The 11,227-nt window shown below is 35.6% G+C and overlaps 2 protein-coding genes across 2 annotated transcripts; both read right to left on the reverse strand.

Moving 5' to 3' along the window:
* Positions 1-647: 647 nt before the first annotated feature.
* On the reverse strand, positions 648-3,531 carry LOC125837143 (uncharacterized). The gene is made up of 4 exons (XM_049516286.1): positions 3,198-3,531; positions 1,641-1,938; positions 1,488-1,538; positions 648-1,059 (listed from the first exon to the last, which is right to left on the reverse strand). Exons 1-4 carry the CDS (start codon positions 3,452-3,454, stop codon positions 649-651), a joined length of 1,017 nt encoding a protein of 338 aa, XP_049372243.1. The 5' UTR covers positions 3,455-3,531; the 3' UTR covers position 648.
* A 401-nt stretch (positions 3,532-3,932) lies between these two features.
* On the reverse strand, positions 3,933-10,492 carry LOC125837135 (protein DECREASED SIZE EXCLUSION LIMIT 1). The gene is given in 14 exon segments (XM_049516279.1): positions 3,933-4,364; positions 4,471-4,534; positions 4,698-4,804; positions 5,243-5,334; positions 5,438-5,520; positions 5,892-5,958; positions 6,142-6,232; positions 6,322-6,380; positions 7,281-7,450; positions 8,887-8,943; positions 9,110-9,181; positions 9,857-9,919; positions 10,369-10,388; positions 10,390-10,492. Coding segments are annotated over 14 exon segments (1,143 nt in total). The 5' UTR covers positions 10,489-10,492; the 3' UTR covers positions 3,933-4,265.
* Between the last annotated feature and the right edge of the window lie 735 nt (positions 10,493-11,227).

Here is an 11,227-nt window from a genome sequence, read left to right on the forward strand (position 1 = left end):
TAAATACTACCCTTCATTTGACTATCGGTTCAATTATATCCTTATCATTATATTTTAACACTAATTTGCCTTTAATTTAAATAGAACACATGTCGATTTCATAATCAAATAATCTGTCTCTAATTTTAAATATCGAATTCAACCCACTCCTTAATTTAACAATTTGATTTTATCAAACTTCAATTCGATTCTTTAATTTTTTTATTTTTAAAAAGTGTGCATCGAACACCAAAATAAACTAATTCGATTTGATTTGATTTAGTTCGATATAATCTAAAACGATTTTTCGTGCTGCGTAGGATTCTGTTCGGTGGGAAGCACTTCCTATCAATGATGATTTTTTCATATTCAAAGCTTGAACCTGAAAATTCTGATTAAAAAGAAAATAACATCATCTACTGCACCACATCCTTTGATGGTAGCTGCTGAAGTTTTATTATTTCACTTTAAGTTAAAGACAAATTTATTTTTAGTTTCCCACCCGGTCTGGTGTCAGATCATATTGAAGAATAAAATACTCTTTAACAAAGGTGATTTCATACCGAGGTTAAGTTGTACTATCTAGTCATTAGACTGATAAAGTTGGAAAATAGTCATTTTTTCACTTTCTTCAAAATCCTTAGCTGCTTGAAATAAGATGAGAATGCTTCAACCAGAGCTTAAATCTTTATGATTTTCAGGTTGTAACATGTACAACAATATTCCACCAGCAACTGAAACGTTAAGAGACTCGAATTCTCCGGTCATCGGAATACTCACAAGCTCACTTGAATCCTTGGCTCTCTCGGAAAGGCCACCTCCTTCGCTGCCCAAAACCAAACACAGAGGCTTATCTGCTAACGAATCTGTAAAGTCGCGGGTGAGCCTGGAAATTCTCCTTGGCTTTTGATCGTTTGCAGGATGAGCGGCCAGAATTTTCATGTTATAATGGTTTCTAAGAGCATCCAAGTGGAGCCAATCGCCGGAGACTAATGGGAGTTGAAAGGAAGCTCCTCGACTAGCTCTAAGCGCCTTCTCGTTGAATGGATCACAACAGCCAGGAAGCAGAAAGGCACCACCCTGCCAAAAGATTTGTTTTAGCATATTACAGTCCAACATCTTTATAACAACCTTGCTTGTCAGTATACTTTTTGGCTGATATAGCTAAATGTTGTTATAGAAAACATACAATATAACATAACATGCAAAGTCGGTTTCAAAGAAAACATGGCAGTTATGGTGACATGTTCAATTGACATAGTGGAGATGAGTTGAGATGTTTAGATGTGCATACTCAAAGTTGAAGCGTCTACTTCTCATCTGAGATGGTGTTTGAGTGTCTGTTTATGTATTATGCCATACGAAAAAGCAGTAACCACAATGAGAACATGAACGAACCAAAGAACTATAGACGCTGTACTAGAAACTAGAAAGCACTGACCAATGAGAGTATAGCTGAGAAATAAATGATAACATCAACGAAAATCAAAATTAAAACCATCTCCTACCCATCCAAATGCCATCGCCGATCTAAGTAATGTGCCAAGATTACCAGGATCCTGCATCAGCCAGTAGTCATGAATTCAATGATTCCGATATGATTCTTTAGCACAATTTATGAATTTCAAAATTATTTTTCTTATGTGGTCTAAGTAAATTACCTGGATTCCATCAAGAACTAGAACTCGATGAGCATTCTTGAACCATGTACTGCAATCTTCTTCTAGGAATTCATCATCAACACTGTGAAATGTTGAGGGAATTTTCATTAACGCAATCATTTCAATAGAATCAATCGACTGTAAACCAGAGAGTTTCTTCATCACCATTGAGCTGATGCGGACAAGGCGAACTGATTGAAGATTTAGGTCATCATGTATATGAGCTTCATCAAGCACGAGTAGGCAGTCTAATGTAATAGGCCTCTCTGGTACTCTTTCTTGAAAACTATATATTTCCCTGAGAAAGGTCACATAGATCGGTTAAATAGGTCAAACTTTTACGGGAAGATGTTTACCTCATCAAAGATCAAATCGTCAAATGACAAACCAAAAGAATTGTATAATCCCAAAAGTGGGGTCTAGGGAGGGTCTGTGTACGCTGACCTATCCCTACCTTGAAAAGCAAGATAGGTTGGTTTCGATAGACCCTAGGCTCAAAACAGATGAAAAAGACGACAGTAGCAGCAAATAGGAACAACAAGAAGAAAATACAATAATGGAGAGTAATACTAATATGCCGGGAATGGGAAAGCAAAGCACTCAACTACCTACTAACCTTCTATCATAATGCTCAATCTCCACACCCTCTTATCAAAGATCATATCCTCGGTGAGTTGAAGCTGCGCTATGTCTTGCCTACATACTTCTTAGGCCTACCTTTACCCCTCCTCAAGCCCTCAAGGAAGAATGAGTAAAGAATATGAACAAGTGCAAAAAATAACAAACCAACAGTTCATAAGGGAGTGCATAAGAAAGGACATAGCTCGGAAGAAAATACTCAGCAGAAAATCACCACATCTATAGATCATAAAAGATGAAAATGAACTTGTTAAACTAAAACAACAGAGCTTAGACCATTCCAAATGTACACGTATGAAGTTGTCCCTTCAAGATTCAATGCTGTCCACGTCCTCTGATTTCTCCCGTTGATATTTAGTCCATTATAGGCATTCAATTGGAAACATGCAAAGCACAATGTAAATCATGATTTCTCCCAAAAAGTTAAGTATTTTAAGATCAATTACTCCGTCTTTTCTTGCTACATCACCACTCATTTCAATCATCTGTTCTATTACTTGCTCAAGTATTTTGAGATCATGCTACGTGTCAAATATCCCCTACGGAACTAAGTACAATCTACACTGCACTCCTTCAATTTGCAAGAATTCCGCGTGTGAATATCCCAAAGGGGAATGGAATAATCTTCTAAGTTGTAACTCAACATTAAGCCAAATGGCTTCAAAATCTAACAATTTGGCATTAAAATGTGAGGCTCAAACTAAACTATTAAGCTAACCACAACCAACAAAGACTACAGCCATCAAGTTAAGAACATGAAATGGCTAAATTATACCATAAAGCACACGGAAAAAGTAAAAAGTAATTTTAACAATATAATCCCGCAGAGGGGTTCGGCTTCCGCCCCTCCCCCTCCCCCCACCCCCACCCCCACCACCCACCAGAAAAAGTAAAATACTAGGAGGAAAAGAAAGTTACCTAATAGGGGTAGAACCGACAACAAGTACAGAACCATGAGAATGGCGATAAGAGGAGTTCTGGCGAAGCTTAAGGCAGTGTTTGACAAAAGGGTTTGAAGTACTAGTGATGGATTTCACATTAAAGGGCAAAAAAGATTCAATTTTTTCAGTTGAGAAATCTGGTTTTGAGCTAATTGGTTGAATTTTGGTTTTGGGTTCCAAAATTGAAGCTTTAATTTGTGGGAAATAGGAAGGAGAAATCCAACAACTGTTCATTGTTAATGGAAATTTGAATTCTTGATTTTCAGTTCTTCATGGGTACCCCTCTCACAATATCTAAAAGGATGTTCCTTTTTTTCATATTATTTTTTTTGGTCCAAAACTCCGAGGTGGTGACGTAGAAAGTCTGCTCTAATAATACTACGAGTATTAATGGATGCTTCCGTGACTCCACTCTGTAAACTATAGATTGAACAAAGATAATTTTTGTAGATAACACAAATCTTCACTAGTTTTTATTTTTTTATTTGTAATTAATGAAATATTTAGAATATAGTCGAAATTGCTCTTAAATTATTCGTTTTTAATAAGGTGTTGTAATTTATGGAACATTGCATTACAAGAGTTTTTAGATGGAAAATGTTAATAGTTCATGAATAATAACAATACTCCATAATTTAAATATTAAACTTAATAAAAGCCTTGATAGTTTAGGAGAATTTTGAGGTATTAACTCAAAAAATGGCAGAAAAATGTAAATGAAGAGCTTGATATAACAATTCTTCTTGTTTAAGGGTTACAAGTAGAGTTCTTTTTTATTACTTTCACAACTATGTTTCTTTCTAACAACTTGAAAAGCGAGATAGTTCAATGCACTAAGCTCTCGCTATATGCAGGGTCTGGGGAAAGGCCGGAACAAAGTGTATTTCCCAAAAATAGCTTAAAGTCCTCTTCTCTTTCTGATGATCAGTAATATCTTCCAGCAAACTCCATATGCTCATCTGGGGATAACTTCTCCGCACTGTAAAACTTCAGACATTAACCCCTTCATTACAAACAATCCACGGGGTTTAACAACGATACAATGTCATGTTCTAGGAGGATAAAGTTCCCAGAGAGCCACTGTTGTATCTTCAGATGCAGAGGCCAATAATTTGTTATCAGCAGAGAATGAAACGGCGTTGCACTGCAGAAACATATTGTGAGAGAGGACATGAAAATGGTATGAAGTCAGTTTGACAATTGTTTAAGGGAAAACAACAGTCAACAGAAAGAAAAAGGGAATTGCATACCGTGGCGTTATGATATTTCAAAATAGCCAGAGGCTTTCCTTTGCGATAATTGTAAATCCTAACCCTGACAACGAAAGATAAGTGGAAGGGCTAATGTTAGAGTGACAATTGAAAACATGACCTACATGTTAAAAAATGTTTCTCTCATTGACAAAGGGTGTGCAACTACACCCTAAGTAGCCACAATGTACACAAATTGACAGTTTAAAAGTCTCTAAGATCCCTACCGTTGATCCCAACCAGCAGTTGCAGCGATTTTTCCATCTGGACGGATTGAGGTTCCAGAGATGCCAGGTCTCTCCAATACAATTTCTTTTCTTATCAAACAAGAACCCTAGTTTACAGAAAAAAGTAGGAAAATTACGTTTACCAGATAATAGACCTGCAAATAAATAATGCCACTAGTTGCAAGTTCCACAACTAATAACTATTAATAGCTGCAATCTGCAGAAGTATATTTACTCAAGTGTGGACAATGTTTTTCATTGGTTTGAGAGTGTATTGCTGCAACAGAAAACTACACATATTCACAGATTAAACAAAATATCACAAAAGATGACCAACTTGTCAATGCATGTGGATAATGAGGTTCAAACATCAGAACCAAATTTTCCTCACAGCATTAAGGCATGCACATTTCAAATCAGTCATCAACCAAGACATTTAGTAATAGTTTCTTGCTATAAGAGGAGTTAACGTGAAATATATATACACATCAACAGCACCATCCAACAATAGCATATCTTGCAATTTGAGATTACGTTGGAGTTACCATAGAATGGTCCAATGCAAACATCAAAATTTTCTCATCAGCAGCTCCAGAGAGACCACCTTTGCATTCTCCATCTATGCATAAGCTTAAAACTGCAGGGAGAAGACAAGATGACTTTTATGCCTGTTGTAAGTATGAAAATAGAACTAGAAAAGGTTCATTATGAAGCATTTTATGTATGGTAGAATAGTGTGCCTGGTTCTGAATGAAGCTTGACTGAAGTCAATGGGACTCCGGGATTACGCAAGTCCCACCAAGCAATGGATCCATCCTCATACCTGTAGGCATATGTATTTGAATCTAGTTTGTTAAGTCAAGCATCAATTGATTAAATACACGTAAATCATTTTTTAACAGAAATTCTATCGAAGAAAGAATCCTAGATTGAACGTTGGTGGTATACAATGTGGTAACGGACGCCCCAAGACACAAAATTTAAAATGCTCTACTGTACTTTAGAAATCTTTTCTGCAGTTATATCTAGAGGAAGTAAACATTCAGGGAATTTCGACAATGTTGAAAATTACTCCTTATACACACACAAATGCAAATAAACGTATACAAGGAAGCATGGACATATGAATATGAATATAAAGACACATTAAAAGAAAATATAAATTGGATTACTATTGGAGATATGAGGACAAACCCTGCCATAACACTTAGGTGCCCCTGAGATTCAGAAGGTAAGAACGCTTGAACTGCCATGCACATCCCTGGGGTTATGTACTTTATGAGAAAATGCAAACAGAAATTTTAAATCAAATTAAAAGGAGAAACAACAGTGAGTATCCTGAGAGAGAGAGAAACCCAAGCAGATGACAAAATTTTAGATGCAGATACCAAAGTATGTGCTACAAGCTAGGGGAAGAAAACTCGAAAAGAGAAAAAAAACAGACCTCTTTGGTTCGGAGTCTGATTTGAGAGGCTACCAGAGCTATGAGGCAGCTCTGCAATTCTTTCTGCAGTATTGACATCCCAAATCTCAACCTTTGCACACGGATTGGTTAGTGTTCAGTAAATTCCATACGACAAACTCAAAATAAAAGATAATGTATCAGAAATAACCATCAACCAACCACAGAAGATTGTTCCCCTGCTATAGCAACATATTTTGGTCCTTCACTAAGCTCCTTACCTGAAAACTTCAATATGTTAAACAGTCTTATGACTCAAAATACTATTAAAGCAATGAACACAACCAATCAATATCCAGGTACACAAAGAAGCATACTTTACTTGAGAACCACAGCAATATATAGGAACCGAATAGCATCAAAATTCCAAGCAACGTATAAAAAACACTCAGCATCAAGTCTTTATACACAACAAAAACCACAACAAACTGATTTTCTCGAGTACATGATTCCATTTCTTGATATTAAGTCTTGATCTTATTTATAACATGTTGAGACTGAATAATATGGTATTGTATCTGCCTGCAACTATCAGACCTAAGATTACTTCAAATTGGATGAGATCTTATAATAAACTTTTGAGGATATTTTTTAAAAAAAAATTGTTTAGAGAAATATGACAGTGGTAATTAGCACATTTTACAGAAGAAAGTATTAGTCTATTCCTTAAGCAGAGGAGCCATGGCTTTCAAAATTGACTTGGAACTTTCACTAATAATATGTAAATCATACCCGAAACCTGACAGACAATTCTTCCAAGGTAAAGATGATCAATTTCTGCAATTTGCACCAAGGCTGTATTCAGTTTGTTCTCATTATTCAAACTCCAACATATTCAAATAAGATGTGGATGCTATAATATTAATATAAAATGCAAAACAGTTGACATGGATCTGATATTTTTCTTTAGGTTTAAATAAAACCTATATTGAGAGATATTGAAGTCAATTTGAATAGCCCTTTAATATATCATTCAGTTGACCAAAAATTTTAAAATCTGTAGTAATCTAGGTGAGTGCACATTCAAACTCAAATAAGTCAAATTTAAGAAGTAATGGACTGCGCTTAATTAAAAGAGATGAACTGAAAAGTGAAGAAAAGGCAAGAACGAGATAGAAAACCTTTGGATATGGTGGAATCAGTGGGTTGATCTCCTTGTTCTCCCCTTTGCATGTCATCAACAATTTTGTTTATCTCCAGATCATCAGTCTCCAATGCCTCACTTGGTGACTTTGCAATTGATAGTTTGCAGAAATGATAAGCGTTTGTCTTTATTGTAAGTAACGGTGTCCTGTTGAAAGCACAAATCACATTCCTAATCATAAGGTAAATGAAGATTGAACACCACCAAAGGGTAACGAAAGTCGAACTAACATGCCAGCAAATTGTAAGAAAACTTGTAAAAGAAAGTAAAGGAATGACTATCAAAAAGATAATGTTGCAAATATTAGTCCAGAAAAGTTGATAAACAAGATCCACTGCCCTTAGAACCCATTCCTTATAATGCAATTGTAATTATGATTTGACTGCCGTTATCATGAAATGAGTTAAGAGAGATCACACATATACATAGCATACATAGTGCTGAAAAAGATTTTTGAGCTCCAAAATGCAATGCATCAGTTCTCATACAATATGAAGGCCTAGAAAACTTTGAAACCTGCAGCACTAGCCACATTTAAGTCTAACTTCACAAAAAATAGAATAAGTGAAAAGATATTGGACTTAAAAAGACAAAATACAAAAAAGGAAGAAGAACTGCCCCCCCCCCCCCTTCCCCCCCGACAAGAAACAAAGAAGAAGCTGACCATGGTTGCCTCACAACATATATAGAACTCTAAATCTCTTAGTTTGCATGTACACTAATCATATAGGCATAATGATCTAGTTGCCAAATTTTGGGAAGTTTTGCAGTTGTTCTTGGCTTCTTGTATTTCCTGCTGATTGATATTGATTATAAGTTATGCATTGCGAAACTGTTTCTGTTGATACTGTGAGATTACAATTCCATTTATTTCTATTCATCCATCAAGTTTCAAAGAATGTTAGATATTTCTGTAGATAAAATTTCAAACAGAAGTTGTAGGGGGTGGTACTGCCCAAACTTTCACATGCTCAGCCCCAAGGGGGAGAACAAGTCTAAACTCACTAAAGAGCAAAGGTGACTTGACTAGTCTTTCTTCAAGTCCACTACCCATAACATCTTGTTGTACCGTGACTTTTTCTTTCAGATCACAAGACATTTTCTGGTTTTTAAATCAACTTTGCTATAATCAGAGGTAGAAGGTCCAATATTCTCGAGGGTTTAGTTTCTTGATACCACTCATATACCAATCTCTGCATAACTTTCTATAAATTAAATAAGATCATACTGCAGAAAATGTAGGATTTGTGACCAAGTTTGTGAGTCCATATATTTTCTCCAAACACCCAGAAGGAAGGCATATTGCTTTAACGTACAAGAAAAAAGAAAGGCACATTGCACTAAGAAGTGATGATAGTAAAAGGCTTGTGATCAACTTTGAACCAAGAATCCAGGGGGACAAATAAGCTGCCATGCATTATCACACCAAATAACTGGTTCATTTAAGCATCCCACAGAATTCCATCACACAATGTGCAAAAACAAATGAAGCAAGACACAATCCCTGTAAAGTAACAAGCATAAATGAAATCCAACATGATATCAATACTAAGGTATAATTTAAAACATATAGACCTGAATACCTGGACAAACCTCCTTCTCCAAACTCCCAACATTTGACGCTACCATCCCTGCCTTGGCTGTGGAAATTACAGAAGGCAAACCTTAAACAAAATTAACCCAACTATCTGTAATAGCAGATGGCACTAAAACATCTTCATTTCAAACTCAAAGGTGTGACAATACTACTACTGACTGAAATATCAAACAAATTAACAGCGATTATAAAGATAGAGACAGAGGCACCTGATAACTTTGTTATCCCCTAGAACAGGACTCGCTGCAACACAAATTACCCCATGTGCTGCACTATGCACCCTGCAGTTAGCAGTGATCAATTATTAAACCCCAACTGTGTTAGGATCCAAGAAGAAGTTCAGCATACAACAAGTACCCTCAATCCCAAATTAGTTATAGAGAAGCTTGTAATGCAACAACAGCTATCTCTCAAATCCCAAACTAGTTGAGGTCTGCTAAGAAACAATAAATATGCCAAAAGTTGGGGTTGCAAAAAATTTATAATACAACAGTTACTATACTTATCCCAAACTAGTCCAGGGGACTAATTAAGAAGATGTTCAAACTACATGATGAACATGGGGAGCCAGCCAAAATATTATAAATCATACCAACAACAACAACATTCCCAGTGTAGTCTTACAAAGTGGGGTCTAGGGAGGATAAAGTGTACACAGACCTGACCCCTACTTCAGAGGTAGAGAGTTTGTTTCTGATAGACCTCGGCTCAAGGAAAAACAGTCCAAAGCAGTTCAGAAAAAGAACAAACGGAAGTAAAAGCATAATAAAGCATTCTGACAATAACTACGATAATCGAAGTACAAGAACCAGCAACAACAACATAACTAGTATAATCCCATAAGTGGGGTTTAGGTGTACCAAGAAGAGGCTGTTTCCGATAAACCCTCAGCTCGAGTAAGCATATCAAAAATCAAGTAGTATAATCTAAGCACAAGAAACTATTATAAATTATACCAAGAAGAAGAAACTGTACGGTGCTGTACTGTGTCCCAAATCCGCAATTCTCCATCTGTTGACCTGCAATATAACCATATTATATGTACCCAATCAGTATGCCCTACGTCAACTTAATATCTGTTTGACCATGAAATTTGATCACATGCTTCCCAAAAACTGGCTTTTGAGACTTTCACACACAAAGCTTCAATCTTTTTCCGAGTAAAATGCATGTCCAAACATAACTTCAAAATTTCCAACAATTACAACTTCAAAAATTCAATTTTTCAAGTTTCAACTTCAAAATCTATGATCAAAACCGGAGCCGGAGCTCAGACCAGTTTTGGGATTTTGGGACTTCCACTCACAACGTTCCAATCTTTTTCCAATTATAACGCATATTCGAGCACAACGTTTTAAATTTCAAAAGTTACAACTTCAGTAACTCAATTTTTCAAGTTTCGACTTCAAAATCTATGATCAAACGTGAGCTTAAAATGTCATAAATAACTGGAGAAGTTCGTTCATACCCAGAAAACAATATGGTTTTTAGAAGGATGAAAACAAATGTCAGCTACCGAAGCGCGGTGACCTCGTAGCACTGAGACTGGGTCTGGCGATGGTCTTCTGTTCATTTCTTGTTCTGCCATTGGAGCATTATGTCAAACACTTTGCCTGCTTTTTATGTTTTAACCTTTTTTCTATTTTTTTTATATATAAATGAAATAATCTCTTTAATTGAATTTCAAACGACTTATTTATTTTCATTGAGATTAAAATGTTTTATATTATAATATTAATATTTAAATGCCGAATAATTATGACGGTTTGTTTTTTTAACACATAAATGTGTACATTTTTCCTTTATTTAAAAACTAATAAATATTAAAGTATTGTGATATCATATATCAATGAAATATTATACTTTTTTAATGGTGGTTGTGAATGTCCATTGGGATGATATTGGAAGTGGTTATTGGCAGTAGATATTGATGACCATCATCGATAGTAAGTTGACAATTGTGGTGGATGATAGTGACAGTTGATGATAGTGATTAATATTAATGGTGATTAGACTATAAATAACATAGTGATTATCAAAAGTGATTAATGATTATGATCGTAAATGGTGATTAGAGATAGTAGTAACAACTTATAGTGATTGACAATGACAATGATTGTGGTTGATGATAATGACAATAGCTACCTAGAAGGTGATCTTTTTAGTCCTAGCCTCCTAGGTATTCTTTTTGTGTACATATTCTTTGTTATTTGGCTAACTCGTCTAAGTACTCTCCTTTGTCTCATTATTTATCTCGTTACTATTCGATTTTGCCCCAAAAGCTATCTCCTCCTCCTTTTCCTTTAGGATAGGATTCTCCTTGATCC

This window comes from Solanum verrucosum, unplaced genomic scaffold (assembly GCF_900185275.1).
Source record: "Solanum verrucosum unplaced genomic scaffold, falcon-dt-bn FXZP01000165.1, whole genome shotgun sequence".
NCBI lineage: Eukaryota > Viridiplantae > Streptophyta > Magnoliopsida > Solanales > Solanaceae > Solanum > Solanum verrucosum.